General features: G+C 48.5%; 1 protein-coding gene across 2 annotated transcripts in view; it reads left to right on the top strand.

Moving 5' to 3' along the window:
* ZNF592 (zinc finger protein 592) overlaps window positions 1-22479 on the top strand; it is a 42782-nt gene extending 20303 nt beyond the window's left edge. For both annotated transcript variants that reach the window (XM_037000433.2, XM_037000432.2), the window contains 8 exons: window positions 2927-5174; window positions 11430-11608; window positions 17871-18047; window positions 18307-18466; window positions 18579-18866; window positions 19077-19189; window positions 19817-19952; window positions 21185-22479. In XM_037000433.2, coding sequence (XP_036856328.2) covers window positions 2946-5174; window positions 11430-11608; window positions 17871-18047; window positions 18307-18466; window positions 18579-18866; window positions 19077-19189; window positions 19817-19952; window positions 21185-21691 — 3789 coding nt within the window. In that variant the 5' untranslated portion in view covers window positions 2927-2945 and the 3' untranslated portion in view covers window positions 21692-22479. The remainder of the gene's footprint in view (window positions 1-2926; window positions 5175-11429; window positions 11609-17870; window positions 18048-18306; window positions 18467-18578; window positions 18867-19076; window positions 19190-19816; window positions 19953-21184) is intronic.
* Window positions 22480-27295: the final 4816 nt, after the last annotated feature.

The following is a 27295-nucleotide window of genomic DNA, read 5'->3' as shown; positions in this document are numbered from 1 at the left end:
ACGAGGCCTTATTTATGCATTGCTAAATTGCTCCTAGGGAGACAGGTTATTTTGCCACATCTCTGCCAACACTGGGAATTACTATTTTTTGAAAACCTTGGTCAATTTGATAAGCTAAAAGTGGTTTTCTCATTTTAATTTGTATTTCTCTAATTTCTTGTGAGGTGGCACCTTTTTAAATGTGTTGTCCAGTTGTATCTCTTTTTTAAATTGCCCGTGCATCACCTTTGCTCATTTTTCTAATGGGTTATTTGTAGCTTTGTGGGTGCCTTTTATGTATTAATGAAGATATTAATGATAGTAACTATGTTGTAAATACTCCTTTTGGTTTGTTGTTTGCATTTTAACTTTGTGCTGGCAGTTTTTGATGACTAGAACTTTTTATTGGTAGTGTTTTTCTTCCGTGTACTCCCCATGCTTTTATAACAGATATATTTTTCTTAATTACTAATTTGTACTTAGGAACAATGTGATACTTACTTTAGGGCAAGGCTTAAAGGAATACAAACACTTGGGTACACCGTGAGCTCTTAATCGCTGTTGATGATTGCTAGGATTGCTGCTGTTTTGGGTTTTCCTTACTAGGGACAAATAGAAAACAAGACTTGATCTTTGGCTTTTAAAAGCGTAAGCTTTGGTATTTAGAATCCAAAGATTACAAAGCCCTTTTCTGCTGTCACTTTTGAGCTGCCTGCCATACCATTTACTAGCTCTGATTTTCCTTGCAAACTATACCTTACCTCACCTCTGACCATTCTCAGCCAATCCCCGAGATTTCTCTGTGTGGAGAAGATTCCTTCCTTCTGATGTTCTGTCACTGCTACAAGCTGCTGTGACTTGGAGTTAGACAATAGTAGGCTCCCCCCAACTAATCCTTGCAGAAACTGCCAACTACTGCCCCTCCTCCCCCACACGCTCTTCCCAGCTCCTTAAAAAGGCTAATCTATATTACCCTTCTCCCCTACTTTTTTTCCTAGAGAGTTAAAAAAAAACAAAAAGGGAGGGGGGAATAATATTATAAAGCAGCTATCACACAGGCTTTCCCTATAGTTGGTATCTGCCACATAGTGGCTCTGGGTGATGGCAGGCCCGGTGCACTCCCCTTGCCTCTGGGCTCCAGCACGTCTGTTCCAGGAGGCAGGCAATTTGTTGCCTTGAAACTTCACACCTCGTTTCAGTGGGATATTCTGCCAACCCATATTTAGTTTAGATAATTGGTCTTTCAGTCAGTTATTATCCGTCATAATTGGATACCTTCCCAGTGAGATGGGGCCAGAACTCTCAAGCAGGCAGATGTGTCTGGTCGGGGGCTGGCAGAGGGCAAGAAAGCAAGCCCTTGGACCTGTCAGTCCCGAGGGCGCTTGCAGGTGCCTCGGCCATGCCGCCCACTCCTCTGTGGCTCCAGGTGTTTGATTTTTTTTCTTTTTAAAATTATAAAATCAATCCATCAGCCCAAAAAGAGTTTTGAAAAGTATAATCCACCAGTAATCCCACCACCCTGTGTAATTATTTTTCTCTGTTTTTTAAAATCTTGGCTCAAATGCATACTTAGTTTTACATTGTTATAGTTTGATAACAGATTTGTGTGTGTTTTTTTTTTTTGACTTAACCCTATAAGTAATATTCCATGTTGCTATTGTAGAGTTTAAAATTAGGATTTTTAATGACTGTATAACAGTCCATCAGTTATTTAACCAGTCCCTGCTCTTAGACCTTTAGGTTCTTTCTCTGTATGTCTCTCCTGTGTTTTGTTTTAATAATGCCGTAAATACTTTTGCATGCAGCTTTTGTGAATTTTTGTTTCTGGCAGTGGGTTCCTAAGACCCAAGGATTTGCCGCTTACCTGGGTCTCTGCGGCTCTAGTACTGCTTCCTGAAAGAGTTGTGTTACTCTGCACCCGGAATGGTTTTCAGTATAAACATGGTGTAAGCAAGTAAGGCTCTGAGATGCTGAAGCAGATGGAGGATTTATGGGCCGAACAAGAGAGGTAGTGGGGTTTTTCTTCCTCTTTGCAGCAGATTTGAGCCAGCCAGCCAGCTTCATGTTTCCTCCAAGTGTGAGTGTTATAATAATTCCTCTTTCCTAAGGGCCTGGGGTTTCCTCTGTTGCAGTAGTTAACGTAGTCTGCTTCTCCTGAAGGAAATGTGCATTTCCTTTTCTTTGTGTAGTAAGATAAAGTTTAGGGCTTCCCCCAAATTGTTTCCTGTCCAATTTGATAACTGTGGTCCTTTGCGAGTCACCCCTGCCCCTCAGGTTTAGTGATCCATTCATCAACCAATGACAGTTTTAGGGTGAAAATTAAGAAATCAAGCAGATGCTGACTAGAGAAAAAAAAATACCCAAGGGATGGTATAATTTGCTAGAGTTTATTTATGAGACAGCTAGTATAAATCCTGACAATAGCAAATCATTTTGGATTTGACTGAATTCATGCAGCAAAAAAAGTAATAAAAAGTTAGTGATTAATTAGAGTGAATTAGCAGAAGGTATAGCCAAGTCTCCTATGAATCAGAAGTTTTCTAAAAAAAGAGGAAAAGAGGTGCTGAGCCATGCTTTTCTTTTTTTTAAGGGCTGAGTGAGTGGTTTTTTGCTAGTGTGCACGGTCGGGGGGATGCCGGTCCCTGAGAGCTGAGGGAGTGTGCACTCTCTGGGTAGCGGCCACCCAGGAATTCCCAGATACTGATGTTCAGGGCTTGCCAGGCAGCCTTGTCACTGCACATAAACTTCTCTTTCCACCCCTGCCACAGCGTCCCCAGCATCCTGGAAACCTGTTGGGGTAAAACAGGCGTGTGACTCCCCAGAGTATGGGGCTTTGTGCATGTGTGTGCTGGCTGCGTGTGAGTGAGTGTGATGGGCGTGGGATGCCGCTGGACAGAGTCCAGCGGGCCTTGCCGACCACTGATCCTGTGCTCCGCTCCTGTTGCAGCCCTCGCCGGCATCCAGCCATGGGGGACATGAAGACTCCAGATTTTGATGACCTTCTGGCTGCCTTTGACATCCCAGACCCCACCAGCCTTGATGCCAAGGAGGCCATCCAGACCCCCAGTGAGGAGAATGAGAGCCCTCTCAAGCCTCCAGTCATGTGTGTGGAAGAGAACGTGTCCTTGTCTCACTCAGCATCAGCCTCAGATGCGCCGGCCGTGAGTGTCATTGTCAAGAACACCAGCCGCCAGGAGTCGTTTGAAACGGAGAAAGACCACATTGCTCCCAGCCTCCTACACAATGGATTCCGGGGCTCAGACCTGCCCCCAGATCCTCACAACCTGGCCCACGACTGTGGGAAGTTCGATTCCACTTTCATGAATGGAGACAGTGCCAGGAATTTCCCTGGCAAGCTGGAACCTTCCAAATCAGAGCCATTGCCAACCTTTAACCAGTTCAGTCCAATCTCCAGCCCAGAGTCTGAGGATGCCATCAAAGATAATGGGTTTGGGATGAAGCCCAAGCACTCTGATGGTTATTTTCCACCGCCTCCCGGGTGTGGGCCTGTGGGGGGCCCAGTCCTGGAGGCTCTGGCTAAGTTTCCAGTCCCAGAGCTACACATGTTTGATCACTTTTGTAAGAAAGAACCTAAGCTAGAACCCGTGTCCCTGGGGAGTCCGCAGGAGCGCGAACGAGGTGGGAAGACAGTGGCAGAACCGCACACGGAGCTGTTCTTCGGGGAAGCTTTGGAGTTCCACAGCCACCCCAGCAACAGTGTCACAGAGCCTGCGGGGCTTGCCCTGGAGCTTGGCACCTGCTCTGCAGTCCCCCCGAGGCAGCGCCTGAAGCCAGCTCATTCCAAGCTGTCCTCCTGTGTTGCAGCCTTGGTGGCCCTGCAAGCCAAGAGAGTGGCCACCGTCACCAAGGAGGATCAGTCTGGCCACACAAAGGATTCCTCAGGGCCCGCGAAAGAGGGCTCCAAAGGCAGCCCCAAAATGCCCAAGTCACCAAAGAGTCCCCGGAGCCCCCTGGAGGCTGCTAGGAGAAGCACGAAGGCCCCGGACAGCCCTCGGAGCCTGTGCAGCGACTGCAGCGGCAAAGGCTCGCCCTCTGTGGCGGCCAGCTCCCCGCCAGCCATCCCCAAAGTCAGAATCAAAACCATCAAGACGTCGTCGGGGGAGATCAAACGGACCGTCACGAGGATCCTGCCGGACCCTGACGATCCCAGTAAGTCCCCTGTCGGGTCGCCCCTGGGGAGTGCTGTCGCCGAGGCCCCGGAGGCGCTGGAGGACGAGATCCCTGCCCTGCCTGCGGTGGAGCGCTTCCCCGAGGTGGGCACAGGTTCAGGGAGCCCGCAGGACGACAGGAAAGGGGCCGAGAGCTTGACGAAGGCCGGCAGATCTCCGTCGCCCAGCGGCGGTTCTGGGTCCCGCGCCCCCAAGGGGGCCGCCCTCGGCTCACAGCCGGGCAGGAAGCAGCAGCCCAGCAGAGCGCCACAGGCGTCCGCCCTGGCCCCTGCCAGCCTCCTGCCCAAAGCCGTGCACCTGGCCAACCTGAACCTGGTCCCCCACAGCGTCGCCGCGTCGGTGACAGCCAAGTCCTCGGCGCAGAGGCGTGGCCAGCCGCAGCTCACACAGATGTCCGTGCCTCTAGTTCACCAGGTGAAGAAGGCCGCCCCGCTGGTGGTGGAGGTCTTCCACAAGGTCCTCCACAGCTCCAACCCCGTGCCCCTCTACGCGCCAAACCTCAGCCCGCCTGCGGACAGCAGGATCCACGTGCCGGCCAGTGGGTACTGCTGCCTGGAGTGTGGGGACGCGTTTGCCTTAGAGAAGAGCCTGAGCCAGCACTACGGCCGGCGCAGCGTCCACATCGAGGTGCTGTGCTCGCTCTGCTCCCAGACGCTGCTCTTCTTCAACAAGTGCAGCCTGCTGCGGCACGCCCGCGCCCACAAGAGCAAGGGGCTCGCCATGCAGTGCTCCCAGCTGCTGGTCAAGCCCATCTCTGTGGACCAGATGTTCGTGTCGGCCCCTGCCAGCTCCACGGCCCCAGCAGCTCCTGCGCCCCACCTTTCCCCCAAACACAGCGTCGTGCCAGCCAGTGCCAGCCCAACCCTTCCTGCCTTGCCGCTCTACCCAGACCCTGTGAGGCTCATCCGGCATGGAATCAAGTGTCTCGAGTGTCACAAGCAGATAAGGGATTACGTGGCCATGGCCGCACATTACCAGAGGACGGCAGAGGAGGCCGAGGGGCTGGTAAGCAGAGCTGCCTGGGGTGGGTGCCAGGCCCCTGTTTCCCACAGGCCCATGATGGGCCAGGAGAGAAAAGTTCATTGACGTGGGGGCAGTGGTGGCATCTCAGGAGTCTTAGTGACCTGCCTGAACATACAGGGCTTGGCATTCATTGAGAAAAGTGTCCTGCCCACAAGTGAGCAGAGCCTCTGAGGAATCCGTGAGTGTACTGAGGGGCACGGCCCGTGCTCCAGGGGGCCGTCGGGGCTCACTGTCAGGCCTGGGCTGGGCCCTGCTGGCTGGCACCCTGTGCTCCGACAGGTGACAGTATGTGCCCTGAAAACTGGGGGGGCTCAGGAGGTGTGTCAGTGCCCTGCACCTCAGTCTGTCCTTGTAAGATCCATGTCATTAAAAAGTTGTCTGCCCCACAGCGGACCTGGCAGCTTTTGCAGAGTTCCTGTGGGGAAACTGCAGCAGGGCCCACGCCGGGGCTGATGAGGAGGGAGAGCGGACTGACACGGGGCCCTGGGGCACAGGCTCTTTCCTCTGCTCTTCCCGCTCTAGGAGAGCGCCTGCGCTTACCTGCTTGTCCGATTCTTGGTTATGTGTGATGAGGGCTGAATTTTTTTTTTTTTTTAAGTTGTTCTGTGCTGAAAATACCTTTTGGGGTCCTCTGTGTCAGGGGCTGTCTATACTGGCAAGGTCCTGGGAGTGCCTCCTGACCTGCCTCCTGAAGGCCTCTTCTTCCTGCCCCAGGTGACTCTTCACCACGGAGCCCGGCCCGCCCCCCAGCTGAGCCTCCCTAGGCCAGGGCCACCGAGGCCGGGAAGGAGAACACACAGCTCTTTGCCTCAGTTCAGCAGGGGGCTTTGCACGTGTGTTCTGTGTGCCCACTGTGTGCCAGGAGCAGAGATGCCAGCGGCGGGGAGTCACACTGTTCCTCCAGGGCTCACAGTGGCTTTGTGCGGGCAGGGCTGGCCCGCCCAGCAGCTCCCAGGGGAGGCAGCCTAAGGTAGGGCTCAAAGAGGCTCACCACCTAATGTCGTGGTTTGCCTCAGAGGCCAGGTCACCGGACTCCAGGCATGGGGAGGGTGCTGTGCGGACGGGATGTATGAGCTGGGCCTCGAGGATGAGTTTAGGGGAGCGGGAGGGGCAATGGTGGTCCCAGGCGCAGGGAACAAAGGAGTGTGAAACTGCAAGGTCCATCTGCAGACCGGGTGTTGCTGGGATGAGGCCCGCCTGGGGAGTGTCAGGGCAGAGACAGGAGGTGGGATTTGGGGGCCCAGAGGGGCCTCCAAGGTGCCTCAGAATTGCTGTCGCCTCTCATCTTCTCACCTGTTTCTGTTTGCATCTTCCTGCTGACGAGGCAGGTGGGGTGCGCCCCCACAGGGCCCTTTCCCAGGGGGCTTCAGTTACTGTTGCTGGGCCAGGTGATCAGAGCCCTTGCCAGCTGAGGTCTGATGCCCCACACGGTTCCTCACCCACCTTCTAAACTCCGAGCAGGCAGAGGTCTGGGTGTAGCATCCCCGACTGGTACCCTCCTCATCTGGCATCATCTCCACATTGTTCTCCTCTAGGGGGAACTGGCCAGGAGGCTCCCCCCAGATGGGAGGGCCGTCAGGCTTCTCTCAGCCTAGCTTGAATCCTTCACAAAATCTCCCGCCAATAAATTGTGGCCTCAGAGTCTCAGGGCAAGAGTAAGGCCTGAACCTGGGCCGAAGCATGACTTCAATGGCTGTTGGCTTGAGTTCCCCAAGACAACACCCAGGCAGGCTTCAGGCCACATCCAGGATGGGAAGTGAGCAGATGGGGTGGGGTGGGCTCCCCCCTGAGGTGGGGACTGCAGGGCAGCACGCGCGGGCCTGCTGGCTTCTTCCTGGGAGTCCGCCCTGGACCAGCGTGCCTCCCGGCACAGTGGCTGGAGGGTCCCTCTCCTTGCATTCCAAGCCACCCTGTCAGGCAGGGTGTCAGCACAGAGAGAGGATTTCTTCTTCTTCTTAAGCTTCTATTTAACTATAGTGTCACTATCACACCCAACAATTAATAATTCCTTAATATCATTTAATGCAAGTTCATATTCACATTTTTCCTTCAAGTCACAAATTGTGTTTTTGCAGTTGGGCTTGTTTTGAATCAGGATCCAATCATGGAAAACATGTTACGTTTGTTTGTTATATCTTTTAAATTTCTCAATCTAGAACAGTATCTCTTCCCACTCCAACCCATGAGGCCTCCTCTCCCCCGCCTGTCATGTCACTGATATGTTGAAGAAACTGGGTCATGTGTCCTGAGAATTTCCCAGGACAGTTCTGGGTTTGACTGACTGTTTCCTGAGGATTTTCAGCATAATTTTGGGTCTGATGACTCCCTTCTCACGTGATTACTTTGTTCCCTACAGCTGTTTTATCTGTAGACTGGAAGTGATAAAGACTGGCTTCACTCGGGTTCAGTTTTGAGAAGGGAAGTACTGGGCTCTTCACATTCGTGACTTCAGGGAGGCACAGGGCACTTGGTTGTCTCGGTTCTCATGATGTGAACTTGATCAGTGAGCTTACGTGGTGATTTTTGTTTCCTTCATTGTGAAGTTTCCAATCATTTACCTTAATGATTTTAGTATTCGTAAATAATAGCTGCTTACGTCAGTAATTTTATTAGGAGTTGCAAAAGGGTGTTTTTCTAATATTATTTTTTTTCTCATTTATTAGCTGAAATTTGTATAAAATGTCTTTCCCTCTTTCCTGAAGGCTATTTGGTTACCCTAAAATTTAGTTTATGTTGGTAAATGGGATACATACTAATTTGGTTTCCTTAGTTAACAGGTTTTTTTTTGTTACCATTAATCTACACTTACATGAAGAACATTATGTTTACTAGGCTCACCCCTTCACCAAGTCTCCCCCACAAACCCCATTACAGTCACTGTCCATCAGTGCAGCAAGATGCTGTAGAATCACTACTTGTCTTCTCTGTGCACAGTTTTTACAGTAGTGAGTTGATGCCTCAACAGTCTCAAATAGTGTTTGAAGTCTCTCTTCTGTTATTTTTAAATCATGGTAAAATACACCTAACAAAGTTTACCATCTTAACCATTTTTAAATGTATAGTTCAGTAGTGTTAAAGTACATTCACATTGTGCAATCAATCACCATAACTATTCATCTTGCAAAACTGAAAGTCCGCATCCATTACACAGCAACTCCTCATTCCCCTACTCCTCACTGCCCCTGGAAGCCACCCCATTCGACCTTGTCTCTTTGAATTTGACTATTCTGGGGACCTCATACAGTGTTCATCCTTTTGTGACTGATTTATTTCACTTAGCATAATGTCCTCAAGGTTCATACATGTCACAGATTTCTCAGAATTTGCTTCATTTTTAAGGCTGAGTAATATTCCATCATATGTATATACATTTTATTTATCCATCCATTAGTGGGCATGTGGCTTGCTTCCACCTTTTGAGGGTATTTTGAATAATGCTACTATGAACATGATGGCCCTGCTTTTAGTTCTTTTGGATATGTACCCAGAAGTGGGATTGCTGGATCATATGGTAGTTCTATTTTTAATTTTTTGAGGGACCCCCCCCAACCTCAGTTTTCCATAGGGGCTGCACTATTTCACATTCTCACCAGTGCACAAGCATTCTAGTTTCTCCACATCCTCACCAGCACTTTTTTTTTTTTGAGAGTAGCAATTCTAATGGGTGTGAATTGACCTCTGTTACTCTGTTATCCTCTGTTAGTGTTAGAATGACATCATTGAGTTTTATATATTCAATATGTTTATGTATCCCATCTTTTTTTGTTTTTGTTTTTTGGTGCCTTTCTGAGGTGTAAACTCCAGGCATTCTTTGTGATGCTTCAGTCATCCCATCTTTGGTCAGTGGGATCCCCTGCAGGCTGGTCCCCCTGTCCTTTGACACAAACTCATTAATCCTCGGGAAGCTTCCTTACTTTCAGGCCCAGTGAGATGTCCTAGCACACTTACTGGGCTCGGCCTATGTCAGCCATGTTGCCAAGGAGCCAGGTTTCTTTTAGTGAGTTTAGAAACCACATTTTGGGGTCCAGGGATGTGTATTAATACTGGATATATTTTAATGTTTATAGTCTTTTTCAGTGGCTAGAACTAAGATATGTAAATATTTAAAAAGAGGGAAGAAAGCATGAGTTTTTACTGGTATTCAAATGGAAGATTATAGAGTTTTTATATAACTGTTTTTATACTGAAAGTCTTGGTTCCTACTATATAAACATATACGTACACACACAAATTTCAAAATACCAAAATCAATATTATTTCTAACATTAGGACAACTGCATAAGTAGAAGGTATTTTTGCAGTTCTTGCTTTTATACTACATCACGTAAGGATGTACAACTCAAAATTCTGTGTTTTTAAGGTCACTGGGACTAACTCTTTTCTCTGTACGGTTATGTTGCAGTGAGATATAGTGAGATATAGCTGGGTTATTTGTTTCTGTTTTTCAATTTTTAGGGAATGCTTTTGTTTATCTAGCTTAATTTTGTATTACTATTATTTTAAAATTGTGTAAAACATTTATGAGATTCCAAAGTTAAAATTACATAATAAGACATGTTCAGAGACTTCTTACTTCCATCCCTGTCCCCATCACCCCATTCCATCCTCCTGCATAGGCAACATTGTAATTCACTTTTGGTTTATTTTTTCATTACTCCTTTTTAGGAAATACAAGAAAATCTCTCTCTCTTTATATATATATATATAAAGATGTGTGTGTGTGTGTGTGTGTGTGTGTGTGTGTGTGTGTGTGTGTGTGTATGCTGTGGGGGGGGGAGGGTCACATTCTCACCTTTCTTACACAAAAGGTAGCATACTTATTTACTGTTCTGCACCCAAAGTAATTTAATACTTTAAAAGAACCTTTTTATTGTAGGATGTCCCAAACCGATACAAAGGTGGAAAGTATGGTATAATGAACCCTCCTTTAACAGTTACCAACTCATGGCCTGTCATGTTTCATGTATTTTCTTACTCATCCCTCCCTAACGATTTATTATTTTTAAACAAATTGTAGCATTCATTGTATCTAGCGTATTTCAGTATGTATCTCAAATATAAGGTTCCCTCAGTATAGACATATCATTATATCTCAAAATTAATAATTTCTTATTACCAGATCTTAATATCAAGTGTCAAATGTCCTAATATCATCATCCAGTTAGTGTTCAAGTATTTCTGATTATCTCATTTCTTTTTACACTTGGCTTGCTTGGATCAGGATCCAGATAAGTGCTGTGCATTGCAATTGTAGAAAATTTCTCCTACATGTCTTTTACTCTGTTAAGTTCCTCTTCTCTCTCTTTTTCTTTTTTCTTTTTTTTCCTTGCAATTTATTTGTTGAAAAAACTGGGTTGTTACTGCCTGTAGATGCCCCATATTCTGGAATTTGCTGATTAAAGCAGAGATCTTTTCCTGTCCTCCCCAGCAGCTTGTCCCTCTGAGCAGTTCCTCTGGCCCAGGTCAGTGGCCCCTCAGTGAGCACCTCACTTGTACCCTTTGCACCTCGAGGAGCCTCTCCAGATGCAGGTAGCTGCTCCGTCTGTTGCTTTCTCCCATAGGCTGTGGGCTCTGCCCGTGAGAGCGTCAGCAGGTCTGGCTGTGGGGCTTCTCTTCTCCTGCTTCCCTCCTGACTCTGGGAACAAAGCAGCTCCTGCCCTTCTGCCCTTTTCTGTCCATGCAGTCCACTGTGGCTGAGGGCACCTCCCAGAGTAAGCAGGCAGGGCAGAGGGAATGCAGACTGGCAAGACAGCTTGGTCCGTGGGCGTCGGGGACCTCTGAGAAGCAGTCAGGACAGGCTCCGGCCCTAGCCTGCTCTGGGGGTCACTGAACAGCCCGCGAGAGGTGCTGGGGAGGAACCGCCGCTGCCGAGCGAGGCAGAGTCCCTGGTGAGTCTGGCAGTGTACTGAGGTTTTAGAGTTCAAGTTTTTAAGAGTTAGGCCTCTCCGGGGAGGAAAAGCTGGTCCTTTGCTAAAACCAGAGGGAAGAAACACTCAAAATGTAAGAGGCAGGACTAATTTTAGGGAAAATAGGGTCAGGTCTGAGGTGAGAGGCAGAGCTTGCTCGGGTGTGAGTATCAGCCCTTTAAAGGAGGCCTGAGGTGTCCCTAGTATCCAGGAGAGTTGGAAGAGAGAATGGCTCACCAGGAGTCATGCCAACCCATGTCCTAGACAGCTGGGGTGGGCGTGCCGGGCCTGTGGCACCTGCTTGAGCTGCTTTCTTGGTGTTCTTTCCTAGACATGCCAGGTGTGCCAGATGCTGCTGCCCAACCAGTGTAGCTTCTGTGCCCACCAGCGGATCCACGCTCACAAGTCCCCCTACTGCTGCCCGGAGTGTGGAGCCCTCTGTCGCTCTGCCTACTTCCAGACTCATGTAAAGGAGAATTGCCTGCACTATGCCCGCAAGGTGGGCTACAGGTGGGTGCTGCCCGGCTCACTGTCCTGGGGTTGCCCAATGGCTGGTCCTTTTCCTGGGCCAGAACTTGTTTCAGACTGAGCTTTGGACTGAGAGGGCCTGGGCTCCAGCTTAATAAGATAACAACACTGATTGGTATATAGACAGACTTTTTTTTAGTAGAGAGCAAGAAAAGTACGGGGGAGAAAAGGAGTTTAAAAAATTAAACATTATAAAAATAGCTATGAAGAGGAAGGTTTGGGGACATTAGAATATATATAACATTCACTTTGTCCATTTGGTTTTTAAAGGTTGGTTTGCTCACAGAGTTACTGCATTTGGCACATTAAAGTATTGTTAAAATAATACATTTATTAATTTTTGTACTTTCAAATGTTCTCAGTTTGCATTAACAAGTGGAGCTGTAAGGCACCAAACTCAAAGGTCTCTACTCTGTTTATATTGATTAGTTTTCATTAGTTTGTGAGAAACAAGCAAAACGTGAAAATGGAAAAATGACTAGCCTCAGAGTAAAACCAAGAAAACTTATCTTAGACTGAATTCTCCTCCATGTGACAAACATATATAAGCAAGAAGTCATTTTCACAAAAAAGATCAAAATGGGGAAGAAAGCTACCTCCAAAAATCACTGATCCGTGACTTTCACATTGACCCAATCAGGTCTCCTTGGCTGATTTGCTACATTTGGGAGTTTCTACATTTTCTGATGTTGTACTTTGTCACTTTCACTTCTGAAAAGTAATTCTGTTCAAATTTAATAAGGTGTTCTTCTCTTTGGTATTTTAAAACACTTATTGACTTAGTTCATTTAATAACTTTTTTTGAGTGCTTATTATGAGCAACATGCCAGACACTCAAGATGCAAAGGTGATTGAGACACAGCACGTGCCCTCAGGGGTCTTCAGTCTGGCAGGTCACAAACATGCCCACAGGTGATTGTAATTCAGAGCGTAAGTCCCAGAGTAGAAGAATGGCAGGAAAGCTTCATGGAGGAGATCTTAGGAGTTTTCTGGCAGAAGAAAGGGAGGGGATGACATCTGGCAAGGGTATGGGCAGGGATACCAGCACACACAAAGGGGGCTGCAGGAATGATGAGCATTTCTGTAGAGGGCCAGCATGAACTGAAGGGAGAGGTGGGGAATGAGACTGAGGACTTGGGAGGGCCAGGCCATGCAGGATCTTGGGCTGCCTGGCGGGTGTGTGGACTTCATCTAGTGGACGGTGAGGAGCTGCCGAAAGATTGCAGCCGGCGAATGATCCGGCTGGATCTGCTTCAGAAGGATCCTCCTGGGAATTGAGGAGATGAGGTACTGGAGACTGGCTGAGAGGCGAGCGTGACGGTCCAGCGGCTGGGGCTGCCGCTGAGGTGCGGCAGGTGCGGGTGGGGAAAGGTGGATTTGAGAGAGACTCAGGAAGCTGAAGCCTTAGGACTCAGTGATAGTTTCTGCCCAGGGGTGTGGGACCGGGAAGGGTTAACGATGATTCCCAGGTTTCTATCTTGGTATAAACATTTCCAAATGTAGACTAATTTCTTTTGCATGTTATGGAGAATGGAGAGTCCAGAGTGCATGAGAAGCAAAATAAACCACAGGCAGGGTTGTACAAAGCCCTTGCCACCGTGTTGCAGAAGAGCATTGCTTTACAGTATCCCAGGCTACACTTTTATTTTGTTCATTTAATTATTTTTACTAAAGTATCATTGATATACAATCTTATGATGATTTCAAGTACACAATACTCATTCCACATTTACCCGTATTATCAACTCATACCCTCCATTGCTGTCACTATCAACATAATAAGATGCTATAGAGTCATTAATTATGTTTTCTGTGCTGTACTACCATCCCCTGACCTGCCTATATTGTGACTGCAAATTATTGTGCCCCTTAATCCCCTGCTCCCTTCTCCCTGAGCTTCCCCCACCCCTCCCCTTTGGTAACCACTAGTCCCTTCTTGGGGTCTGTGATTCTGCTGCTGTTTTGTTCCTTCAGTTTTGCTTTGTTGTTATGCTCCACAGGTGAGTGAAATCATATGGTACTTGTCTTTCTCCACCGGGCTTGTTTCACTGAGCATAATACCCTCTAGATCCATCCATGTTGTTGCAAATGGTAGGATTTCTTTTCTTTTTATGGCTGAATATTCCATTGTGTATATGTACCACATCTTCTTTATCCATTCACCTATTGATGGACACTTAAGTTGCTTCCATATCTTGGCTATTGTAAATAGTGCTTGATAAACATAGGGGTGCATATATCTTTTCAAATCAGGGATCATGTTTTCTTTGGGTAAATTTCTAGTAATGGAATTGCCGGGTCAAATGGTATTTCTATTTTTAGTTTTATGAGGAACCTCATAAAAACCAATTTATATTCCCACCAGCAGTGTAGGAGGGGTTCCCCTTTCTGCACACCCTCACCAGCATTTGTTTGTCTTTTGGATGCTGGCCATCCTAACTGGTGTGAAGTGATATCTCATTGTACTTTTAATTTGCATTTCCCTGATGGTTAATGATGTGGAGCATCTTTTCATGTGTCAGGCTACACTTTTAAACCAGATGCCTGAATGTGTGTTTTTACAGTATCCTGTAATACTTGAAAATACCTGTGTAACTTTGACTGAAATGTGTGCTGCTTGTTCCAAGGTCCAGCCCACCCAATGGAAGTGCAATCAACATTAAGATTTTTATCTTTGAATCTTGAATCCAAGAAATTTTCAATAGCGCAGATGGATTAATAACTTTTAATTAAATATTTTATTTTATTTTTCTTTAAGAGTAAAAAGAAATAGTGTCTCAAAAGCAATTCAGTTTATCAAGCTGTTTCATAAGTAATGTCAGGCATAAATATATTGTGATTCAGCTGGAGGAATTACTAAAAATATTGACATTAAATCTTCAGTGATTTGTGGTTGAACTCAAAAGACACATCACATCAATAGATTTTTATTACATTTAAGATATTTGACTACTGGTATTTCTTTGTAACAGCTTTATTAATTCACATACCGTACAATTCACCCACTGAAAGTGTACAATTCAATGGTTTTTACTATATTCAGTGTTGTACAATCAGTCACTACAATCAGTTTTAGAACTTTTCTTCACCCAGAAAGGACCCCTATATTCACAATCCTCCCAGCAACTAATTAATTTTCTCATATAATCTCATAGACTTGCCTCTTCTGGTCATTTTGTACAGTAGAATCATATAATATGTCGTCATAGAGCAGTGCTGTCAGTACTCACCCGCACTGCAGTGTGTACCGACACTCCGCCCCTTGTGTGGCCGCGCGGGACCCCGCTGCATGCATGTGCTGTGTTTTGTCTCTCTGTCCCTCAGTCGGTGGGCATGGGGGTTGCTGCCCTTTGGCCGTCACAAGCAATGCCCTAATGAGGATCCACGTGCAAGTTACTGAGTGGCACGTGTTTTCAGTGCTTCTGGATGTACACCTAGGAGGAGAATAGGTAGGTCAAGTGGTAACTCTTTAACTTTTTGAGGAACTGCCAGGCTGTTTTCCAAAGTGGTTGTACCATTTTTAAATTCCCACTGCAATGTATGAGAGTTTTTATTTCTCTAATCCTTAACAACATTTTATTATAGCCATCCTTACGGGTGTAAAGTGGTATCTCATTATGTTTTTGACCTAAATTTCCATGATGGCTTATGGTGTTGAACGTCTTGTGATATGCTTTTTTGGATATATGTGTATCTTCTTTAGAGGAATGTCTATTCAGATCCTTTTGCGAATATTTTTTTCCCATTCTGTAGGTAATATAGTAAATTCTCAAAAGGTACCTGTGTTCCATTTCATTGAACTCTACTACAGTTTTACAATATTACTTTGTTTTGTATAATTTGTTTTCTTGAAGACAGTGTGATAAGCCTATACATTTTATATGTATTTTATATAATGTTATGTTATGTATTTATATAAATATACATGTAATACACAATATGTATATTTTTAGAATTGTATAAATTATTCTGCTCCTTGTTTATAATTTGGAGAGTGGCCAATGATGTCATAAGGGAGCAAGTTTAGACTTTTTAATAATATATTTTCTTATTATTTGTGATTATTAGCAAAATTAAATATTTTACTGCTCTTTATCTTTTATGAAACTTTTATGTTTCACAGCATGTGATTCTGTAATTGTGTTTTCCCTTTCTAAAAAAATTGGTGGAATCGTATCATGGGGTTGGATTTCTTCTCTTCTGCACACTTTCTCATCAATTTGTAAACCGTGTTTGATTCAGTCGTTTACTGAGGCTGTGTGGCATGTTCTTTTACTCCTTTATTGTCCTTATTTTCAATGTTTTTTTTTTTTTGAAGAACCTCATGTTTGAAGAGTATACTCATGTTGTTCCTGCAGGAGCTTGGGCTAGCTGCACAAATAAGGCCTCTTGGGTTCCTTACACATATCAGGTTTACTTGGTCACTTTGGATACATCTGTAAATAAGTAGATTTCTTTCTGCTTATAAAACCTTCTGCTATGGAAATACAGTTGACCTCAAACAAAATGCTGTTGGAGCCACCCGTGTAATTGAAAATCCACATACAACTTTTGACTCCCCTAAAACTTACTACTAATAGCCTACTATAGACCAGAAACCTTACCATAACATAAACAATCGGGTAACACATATTTTGTATGTTTTATGTATTTAGTAGTGTATTCTTAAAATAACTTCGAAAAATGAAAATGTTTTTTCATATTGCTGCAAATCTCCAAGCATATAAACAGACCTCACACAATTCAAACCCGTGTTGTTCACAGGTCACCACCTGTACTTATATATGTTAGAAGTTGGTCAATATTTTGTTTATCAGGAGAGAAAAGAAAATATAATTCATTTGCGTAGAAACTCTGAAGCATGTACAAGTTCAGTGACGAGTGTCCACCGGGAGTTCACTGCAGACAGGTTTCCGGCTCTGTGGGCAGTGCCTCGTGGCTAATCGAGTTGGCAAAGGTGGTTCTGCAGCAGTCCCCACCCTCTCACACACACAGAAGTAAAGTAAAAGGTATTGGTCAGGCATCTGTGAAGATTTGTGTGGGTTGTAAAAATGGGCTAATGCAGTATATGTGGGAGTTAAAGAATTCCTGAGTGAAGTCGCCTCTCTTCTTTCGGTAAAGCAGTAGCCTCTCTTCTAGTGCCTACGGGGACGTCACGGTTATGGGGGAGGCAGTATTACAGGCGAAAGAAGATAAGTGGCATCTTGAGAGAAGTCGCTGGGAGCAGGGGAGTTGTTTTATCCTGTAGGGGAGACCTGCGCGTGTTTGTGAGCAGGAGGAAAGCCTGAACACGCGAGGGTCCGCGACCTGAGTGGAGGCGGGTGTGCACGAAGAAGGTCACACAGATCTCCGAAAAGGCAGTATTATAAAGAAATATTTTGAAGTTGAAAGACGAGTCCAACCTGGTCTCAATTTCAGAAAAATGATTCAAGACAATTCATACGTTATAAAACCTACACGTTCAGTAAACAAAACTCAGAAAATATGAATTGGTAGAGAGAAAAAGAAATAAAAAGTTGCCCATAATCCCATCAAAAAGACATAATACTGATGAGCTGCACAGTCTGGATGGTACCAGCCACAGGTGGCAGTTGAGCACTTGGAATGTGGCCACTGCAACTGGCCTTTCTATTTTATTTTGTTAACTTACATTCGAACAGCCACATGGTACAGGGTAGAGCACATCACCTCACGTCCCATTGGACAGCGAGGCTCTCGACCACTTCCTGGGCTTTGAGGGCTGTTTGTTTTAATGTCGTTGTTATGGTGAGTGTCGTGTTTCCCAGTTGTATTTGTTATTAAGTGGCCATCCCTGCCCAGCACCAGTCTGTGGGAAGGCGCAGGCTTTCTGCAGCCTCCTCCTGAAATTCCTCTTGGACCCCTGCAGTTGCCCCACACTTCAGTGGATGCTGTTTACACCAGTTTTCCCCCCTCTCCACTCCCACTAACTCCCCTTAGCTGGGCTCAGGTTTTTGGTCTGCAGAAGAATATCCTCTGGCCAGTGAGAGAAAGGGAAGGTTTCCCCTTGCTTCTCCACCAGCTGTGCCTTTACGCTTGGGGGCCCTGGGTGGTTGCAGGGTGCAGGACAAGCGAGCAGGCTCTCAGGATACGCCTGTGGGGGGCGGCAGATGGCGTGCCCACGGGGCCGGGAGCGGAGGGCCCCAACATGGCCCCGCTGCTGTCTGCTGCCCCTCCTCTTCTCACCCCACCTTCGGGTCTGACACCCTCCCCCCCTGTCACCCAGATGCATCCACTGTGGGGTCGTCCACCTGACCTTGGCCTTGTTGAAAAGCCACATCCAGGAGCGACACTGCCAGGTTTTCCACAAATGTGCTTTCTGCCCCATGGCCTTCAAGACTGCCAGCAGCACCGCGGACCACAGCACCACCCAGCACCCTGCCCAGCCCCACAGACCCTCCCAGTGAGTGCAGCTCTGGGGCCGGCAGACCTGGGCGGGGAGCCAGGGTGCTGTAGCGCGGGTATTGGGGTGGACCAGGCAGGGCTAGTGGCAGAGATCTCAGAGTTCACCGAAGACACCCTGAGGTGGGGAGCGTCTGTGGTGGCTCAGAGTAGTGCCTTCCCGGTCGTGGCCCTGGGGCAGGAGGCGCAGAGGTGGGGTGGGAGCTGTGGGGCTGCCGGCAGAGCTTGGGCCTCCTCACGCCCTGGGCTTGTCTCGTCAGGCTCATTTATAAGTGCTCATGTGAAATGGTGTTCAACAAGAAGAGGCACATTCAGCAGCATTTTTACCAGAATTCCAGCAAGACCCAGGTGGGCGTCTTCAAGTGCCCGGAGTGCCCACTCTTGTTCCTGCAGAAGCCAGAACTGATGCAGCACGTCAAGGTGGGATGCCTCTGGGACGGAGGCTGGGAGGAGGGCACGTGCCTCAGGCCGGGGGTCTGACTCTGTGCATCTTTCCCCTTGCCCAGTCAGTAATCGCTCTCCCCATCCCCAGAGCACCCACGGTGTTCCCCGAAATGTGGACGAGCTGTCCAGCCTCCAGTCCTCAGCAGACGCCTCCTCAGGCCGTCCTGGCGCTCGAGTCCCCACTGAGCCCCCAGCCACTAGCATGGCTGCTCGGGGCAGCTCCCTACCCTCCAGCCGCTGGAGCAGGCCTGAGGCCCATCGCAGGGCTGAGGCCAGGCCCCGGCTGAGGAACACTGGCTGGACCTGCCAGGAGTGCCAGGAGTGGGTTCCTGATCGGGAGAACTATGTGTCGCACATGAAAAAAAGCCACGGTAGGGTAAGTAGTCACATGGTCACCGTGCACATTTGCTGGACTTCTGTCCATTGGGGTCAGAGTGCCCTTGTCCCTGGTGCTTTGGGCAGGACGGGCATCATAGATCTTGAGGTCTTTGGAGCATCCTCATTTCTGCCCCCATCATCTGAGTGGACACATGCGCCCAGGGCTGTCTTAGAGTTCTGATGCTTTGCACCCTGCCCTCTCTCATAGACGCTGAAGCGGTACCCGTGCCGGCAGTGCGAGCAGTCCTTCCACACCCCCAACAGCCTGCGCAAACACATCCGTAACAACCACGACACAGTGAAGAAAGTCTACACTTGCGGGTGAGCCCCTGCGGGGGGTGGCGGAGGCCTGCTAGTCAGAAAGAGTGTCCTGGGCACCCCTGGGGCTTTCCTCTGACAAGAGCAGTGTTGTCAAAGGGAGACATAAGCAAGCACTCAGTGGAAAAATGCTGTGGCAAGCTCAGAAATCAAGTTAAGTCAGAAACCAGCTTCTAGAACCTCGTAGCTCCTGAGCCCTCCCACCTCCCTGATGCCGGGCTGCACTGCCAGCTGGTAGCGTAGGCTGTGAGGGGGTTCATGGGGCTGTGAGCCTGTGCCCCATCTGGCCAAGAAGCTTCACCATCTGTCCACGCTCCAGGATGTACCTGGCCTCTGACTCTGACCATCGGCCCAGCGCTGGGGCCTCGGGCAGCGGCAGCAGGGAGTGGAGAGCGAGATCACGGCTCAGGGCCCGCGTGGCTCTGCGGCCTTGCTCTTGTCCACCACCTTGGCGGGCTGCTGGCTAGACTTCCCGGCGCCACGCAGCTTGTCCAGGGACCATGCAGCCGGTTACCTGCCTGCTCCAGACTCAGCTGCGGAGCCGGAAGCAGCTTCCATCCCCACCCGCCTGACTCCCTGGGCTCTGGAGCCTGCCTTCTCACGCCATCTCTTGTACCCGTGTTTCTGCAGATATTGCACAGAGGACAGCCCCAGCTTTCCTCGGCCCTCCCTCCTGGAGAGCCACATCAGCCTTATGCACGGCATCAGAAACCCTGACTTGAGCCAGACATCCAAAGGCAGACCCCCGGGTGGACGTTCCCCTCAGGTGAGCAGGGGCCCTTGTGCACTGGGCGGCTTGCCCAGGAGCCCTGGAGCTGGAGGAGAGGTGGGAGGGCCACAGGGAGCCCATTTGTGATTGTGGCCGTGGAGCAACCAGCGGTGATAGCTTTGTTCGATGTGTGGCACTGTTTAGCTCTGTTTGACTCCCCTGGGGACTGCACACAGTAAGGGACAGGGACAAAGACCCGCGACTCCCTTCCTTAGCTGTGTGCCTTGCTGTGTGGACATTGGGGTGCTTCCAGACACACAGCAGGGCAGCCGGGGCTGTCTGTCGCTGAAGGTTGGGGTGTCCAGCTGAGTCGCCGCCCCGACCACCAGCTAGTTGTGGGAGGAGCCACCCTGAGCCCTGCTGTCCTAGGCCCTTGTCCTGCGATTCATCCCTGTTCCATGCCCTGTTCCCATTTCTGGAGAACTTCTGAAGCAGTCTGATTGTCCCTCATGGTGGGCAATTCCCATTCCACAGTAGGGGGCTGCTCTTCAAGGTGGTCAGACACATCTGGGGAACTCTGAGAGTTGCCTGGAAAAGGGGACTAGCCCTGACTGTGAAAAATGGCCCAGGGCATTCTTTCCGGGCCGCTCAGAGAAGGGCGCTTGTGCTTTCACACACAGCTGGTTGAGTGTCAACTGACATTTTGGCAACATCTGTCATGATAAAAATGCCACCCCCCCTCCAAACATACCCTTCCATCCAGCAGCTGTTTCTAGGATTTGTCCATTGGGTATGTCTGGCCTTGGGCTCAAGGCAGCACCGTGTGCCGTGGCAGAGATGGCCTTGCAGTGGGAGTGGAATCCCCGTGGTGGGTCAGAGGACACCCCTGGGCATGCTGTTATGGGGACCAGTGCCATGTGTGGTGTTAAGTGAAAGAAGCAGGGTGAAGAAAAGTGTGCCTGTAATGCTATCATTTTGTGAAAGACAACAGTTAAGTTTTTATATATGCATCGAGTCTCTCGGAGGAGCCACAGAACCCAGGTGGTGTCTGGAGAGCAGGTCTGGGGAGTGGGGCAGGAGAGACTTTATCTCCACACCCTCTTGCATCTGGAATATTGTGCCACATGCATTTGCTATGTTACAAAAACAAAGCCAGAAAAAAGCCCCAAACCAAACAAACCGAAGCCAGCGTTCAGGGCTGGGGTGCCCCTGGCTTGGGTGCTGATTCTGAGTCCTCGTCTGGGGCTCGGGCTCGGCCCAGACTCTGCTCACACAGTCTCCCCTTTCAGGTGAACCATCTGAAAAGACCAGTCAGCGGAGCGGGGGACGCTCCGGGCACCAGCAATGGCGCGACTGTCTCTTCCACCAAAAGGCACAGGTCCCTTTTCCAGTGTGCGAAATGTAGCTTTGCCACAGACTCAGGGCTCGAGTTTCAGAGCCACATACCTCAGCACCAGGCGGACAGCTCCACAGCCCAGTGTCTCCTCTGTGGCCTGTGCTACACCTCTGCCGGCTCCCTCAGTCGCCACCTCTTCATCGTCCACAAGGTGAGAGACCAGGACGAGGAGGCGGCGGCAGTGGAGGCGACAGAGCCGGAGGAGGGCTCCGGGGAGGAGGTGTCCTTGGAGGCCAGGGAGAATGGACTTGAAGACGGTGCCGGCGAGCCTTTGCTGGTCAGCCTGGAGGCGAGGAGATCGCTGGGCCCGGCCTCACGGGAGGAGAGGGCCCAGGATCCCCAGAGTCACCCGCAGGCCTCTCAGGACCAGGACAGCCGTGCACTGTCCCCTCAGGTGTGACTGACTGGAGGCTCCACAGTGTGTGCGGTCGCCACCGGGTGTCCTCCACCTGCCGTGTGGACCGTGGGAAGTGAAAAGCTCTGCCCCAGGGGAGCGTGGCGGCTGTGCCCTGGAGCGGTGTCTGCTGAGCCCAGGACGCGCGGGGGCCCCGGGACCCCTGCAGCGCTGAACCTGCTTCTGTTATTTATGATTCGTGCTGCTTCTTGGTGCCCCAACTCGCGTCTGTGCCCTCCTAGCCCAGGGCTGTCCATGGGGCTTGAAACTCTGCCAGGCCTGCTCTTCTGGGAGGTCCCTCCTGCTGCCTGCAGCCTGGGGCGCCTCAGAGCTCTGGGCCTGCCAGCAGCCCTGCGCCCTGCCACGTGGGCCCGAGGAGGGGCCTGAGGCGCCGGTGCCGCCCCCGGTGAGCGCTCCGCCTGGCGTGGCTCCCCTGGCCTTTCCTTCCTGTCTCCTCTGATTCTTTTCCCTAAAAAAGAGTCCTGGAGAATTAATTCTCACACCGGCTCACCCAGGCTGTGGGCGGAGACACTTCGGCAGCACCCGCCGTCTGGGTGAGCAGGAGAGGCGGGCAGGTGCCTGGAGGCAGACCCTTCAGAAGGAGCTGTGAGCCCCGCGCTGCTGCTCTGCCTCTCCTGACAGGTGGGGCTTGGGGTGCACAGACATGGGAAGATTTGTATTCTTGCTCCTGTGCCATTAGAGAGGCTGCTGCCCCATGCAGGCCAGCCCCTCCTCCTCGGCTATACTAATGTTGCTCAGACTATATTTCAAATAAAAAATCTTCTTACCACGCAGGTAGGCTCTTGTATTCCTCTTCCGGTGAGCCTGGCCCTGCCCTGCCCCACCTGGGGGTCTTTTCCAGCTCCCCTCATTGTCCCGTCTCCTGCCGTCCGAGGAAGTTGCGTCTGGGTTCTGGAGCTGTGTCGGGAAGCCAGGAGCTCCCAGCTTGTTCGTTCTCCAGAGACCTCCTGAAGGGTGAGGGGGCCCTTATAGATGGTCAGGCCACCTCCCAGGTCTCCCCTGGGCTAGCAGCACCCGCTTAATTTTCTGGGCACCTCCGCCTTTCCTATAAATGGGTTTTCAACCTAGGAGAACCCTTTGCTGGTTGCACGGCCTGGGAGGGATCGAGGCGAGGAACTCTGTAACGCCCTGGTGCTCATCAGAGGCCTTGGTGTCCCCGCTGCCAAGGGCCCTCTGGGTGGCAGAACTGGGGGTAGATGTGGGAGGTTGGACTCTTCCCTGACGGCAGAGTTGGGGGCCGGCCCAGGGCTGGGAGCAGGCTGTGGGGCGTGCCTGCTGACCTCTGACCCAAGTGGCTGCTGCAGCCCTGCATGATCTTGTGCCACAAAGGGAAGTGGGTCCTCGCTGAGTTCTTAGAGGTGCTCTTTCAAGGGAAGTTTTGAATATCAATTATAAATTATTAAGTCAGATAAATATGCCCGACCTTTTCACAGTTGGAAAAAAAAAATGCTTTCTTCATCAAATGCCAGCTTTTGCGGTGCAGATGCTCAGGGCATTGGCGTGCTTGCCTCAGTTTCAGAGCGGCCTTGCTCTTTAATGATGGCTGTGCCCAGCAAGGCCAAGTCCCTGCTGCCCGAGTGGGGACCACAGCTGGGCCTGATTCCAGCTGCCTGCAAAGCCAGAGCTAGCCCCGACTTACCTGTCACCCCTTTCCTGATTCCAGTTGCAGGGTGTCCACCTTGGGCCCAGGACCATTCAGAGGAGCAGGTTATAGAGGAGGCTGACAGGAGGTCTTGAAATGGAAGGCTGCACCTCTTCCTGCTCAGAAACGGTGGGAGCCGCAGTCAGGGGAGAGGAGGCGGTGAAATCCACCCATCCTGGCTCCAGATCCATCTCTCCTGGGAATGGTGTGGAGTGGAAGGAATGCCAAGCCGCTCAGCAGGAAGCCTGGGTCACAGCCTGGGTTCTGCCCTTAGCCAGCTCTTAACAGCCCCGAACTTCACTGGCCCCTCCCATTCAAAACAGACCTAGGAATTCCCAGGCAGCTTGCTTCTCCGGTTTTTGCGAGAGGGTGAGTGTGGAAGCATTTTCTGGTTTAAGAAGCACTGTACATGTGAGGGTTTCTTGACTTGACCTTGGGGCATGGAGGGTGGGGTGCGCCTCACCTGCTTCTCACTTGGATGCTGGCCATCACTTAGGATTGGCCCGGCACCCACCCGCCATTTAGGAATAGCGACCATAATAGCCGTTGGCCCTGCTCTCACGCCCAGCATCGTACTAAACACTTCCCAGTGATTCCTGAGCCCTCACAGTGATCTCATAGTTTTCTGTCCTCCATTTCACGGAGAAGGAAGCCAAGACTCAGAAGGGTAAATAACTTGCTGGGCTCCCAGTAATGGTCCTGAGTCAAGCCTGTCTGGCCCCAAATTCTGTAACGTCAGCCACCGTGTGCCTTAGTGACCCAACTGCTTTGGCTGGCTGCCGGTGTGTCAGCAGTTTGCAGCCATCCAGACATCCCCATTTCTACCTTCCCTGGGGCTGGGGGGCCTCCCTGAGTGCCGGGTTCCCTTTGGAGTCAGTCTGTACCTCGTCACTCCAAGGAGAGCCCTGCACATCACATTTGCTGGTGACATCCCGAAACACACAGTTCTCATGACCTTCCCTTCTCACTGGGGTTTATCTTGCCATTAGAAGGCCATCATTTTGAGGGGCCATCCCAGAAAAGGTTGCCCAGCCCTCAGAGGGAACATGGTTCCCTGGGGGCCTAGTATCTTCTGATATGGTTCCATCCTTGTAAAGATGCTTTTTAATGGTCCTGCTATCATTTATTGATGTCGGAAAATGCTTGCTGTAACAAACACTTGTCTGTGCATTAGCTGGTGTGAATGCTTTACTCGTCAAGTTAAACAGATAAGATTCCCCACCTTTGTAGAAACTACAATTTAATACATTTCTAAGGCTTGATAAATGGCTAGTATTGATTTTCCAGCTGCTTTATCTCTGTAGAATGATATGCTGAATTACTATAAACTAATTGGTGTAGAAAGAAATGTTTCCTTAACTTATTTAAACAGTCTGTTTTTGAAAACTTTTAACAGTTGTGGCTCAGTAAGTTCAACGCACTTTGCCTTCCCCCAGACAGCCTCATTACCACTTTTAATTCCGCTCTGGGCGTACTTTCTTTTTACTTGTTTAAACCTTTTTTTTGTTTTGAAAAATTAATATATAATACATGCCAGACATCCAAACAGTACAAAAGGGTATCCAATGAAAAGTCAACTTCCCAGTGGAGGTCAGCCTTCAGTTCCGTAGCTATTAATCACTGTTACCTATATTTTGTGTACCTTTCTGAGCAATTCTATGCATTTACAAGTTTATAAATATGTATATATATATATATATATATATTTTAATACAAATGGTAGCATTCTATATACAGCGTTCTAAAGCTTGCTTTTTTTCCACTTACATAATGGAGGTTTTTCCAAATTTATCCAGTGGGTCAGTCTAATTCTTTAAAAGTTCCTAGCACAGTTCCTTGTGGATAATAGTGGTTCAAAGAGCATTTGAATGAGTGAATGGATGCATGCATGCATGAATGAAAGAGCCCAATTTTTCTTGTAGCTACAGAGTTCTCCCAGGGTCTGATCTGAGCAAGATAGCATTTTCTAAATTATAGAACAAGTCCCCCTGTCTTTCCCAGAGATCCAGGCCATTGCTCACCTTCACCAACAGATGCCACAGCAGGCTTAGGAACCAAGCATGGGGAGCCCCTAGATGATGGGATTTTTTTGAGGTCCTTATTTAAAATGCCTTTTTCTTATTGGAAAATGATACAGCATTATTAGAGAGAAAAAATGCGTATTTATAAACCCATGTTACCTCTGCAGTTTTCATTTGTGCTTACTGCTTTCCAGTCTTTTCTAAATGCTTTTTCAATTGAACTCTCTGTTCAGTTCATAGCTGAATTTGTGTAATTATGATCATAATGGAAGTTAACATTGAACATTTCTATATGACAGACAGTATTCTCACATGTCTTCTCTCATCTAGCCCTGTAACAGTCCTGTGAGCCAGGTACTGCTGTTACTCTTCTGGAGGTTCAGAGTGGTGTAATTTCCCCAAAGCCACAGAGCTGCTAAGGAGCGGAACTTGGATTCCCTAGGTGTGACTAGCACTCTGATTTTTTTCTACTTAATATTATATCTGAACATTTTCCATGTTTTTATATAGCCTTTAAATCATCATTTTCAGTAATGGCAAATCAACATAATTTACTTACCCGTTTCCTGTTTAATATTCAAATTCCCACTAAATCAGTGCAGAGAAGAGTGCTGGCCATACAGCTTTTTGCTTCTGCAGAATTATTTCCTCAGGAGCTTACCCCTATTTTTCTCGACTAAACTCAGTGGCAATGTGATGGAAGAAGAAAGCCAGTGACTAGAATGTACAAGCCCCCAGATTCCAGTCTGGGCTCTGGAACTGTTACTTGGTTGTTTTTGACCTCAGCTCTCACATCTGTCAAAGGAGGTCAGTGGGGAGGGGTGCACTTAGTTTAAATCTCTGGGGATCTTGAACCTGACTAGATTTTATCTTCTTCTTGTATATGATTATGTCAGAATAGAGGAGACTTTCCCAAAGGCAAGAACTGTTACTGAATTTTTATTTTATTTTTTTATAAGGTATCATTGATAAACAATGTTATGAAGGTTTCATATGAGCAACATTGTGGTTACTACATTCACCCATGTTATCAAGTCCCCCTGCCTAGCCCATTGCAGCCACTGTCCATCAGCAAAGTAAGATGCTATAGAGTCTCTACTTGTCTTCTCCATGCTATATACTGCCTTCCCCATGACTCACCTACATTATGTGTGCTGATCATAATGCCCCTTAATCCTCTTCTCCCTCCCCACCCCCTCCCCTTTGTAACCACTAGTCCCTTCTTGGAGTCTGTGAGTCTGCTGCTGTTTTATTCCTTCAGTTTTGCTTTATTATACTCCACAAATGACTGAAATTATTTGGTGCTTGTCTTTCTCCGCCTGGCTTATTTCACTGAGCATAATACCCTCCAGCTCCATCCATGTTGTTGCAAATGGTAGGATTTGTTTTCTTCTTATGGCTGAATAGTATTCCATTGTGTATATGTACCACATCTTCTTTATCCATTCATCTACTGATGGACACTTAGGTTGCTTCAATTTCTTGGCTATTTTAAATAGTGCTGTGATAAACATAGGGGTGCATATGTCTTTTTGAATCTGGGATCTTGTTTTCTTTGGGTAAATTCCTGGGAGTGGAATTTGTGGGTCAAATGGTATTTCTATTTTTAGTTTTCTGAGGAACCTCCATACTGCTTTCCACAATCGTTGAACTAATTTACATTCCCACCAACAGTGTAGAAGGGTTCCTTTCCCCCTCTTACTGAATTTCTTATTTTTGTTTTATTTATTTATTGGCTTCTAGCCTAGATATACAGAACATGGAATATATCTCTCCCACCCAGCCCCCTCCCTCCAGGATATCACTTTATCTGAACTTATTCATATTTCAGTATGGATCTGATTTATGCTTTTCCAGGAGCGTTCTGCCTCTTTTAGGAGGACCTGTTTCCTTTGGCTTTCATCACACCTTTCCAAGTTTGAACTA

This window comes from Manis javanica, chromosome 18, assembly GCF_040802235.1.
Source record: "Manis javanica isolate MJ-LG chromosome 18, MJ_LKY, whole genome shotgun sequence".
Taxonomy (NCBI): Eukaryota; Metazoa; Chordata; class Mammalia; order Pholidota; family Manidae; genus Manis; species Manis javanica.
Note: the sequence above shows the minus strand (reverse complement) of the source record. Positions and strands in the feature narration are given on the sequence as shown.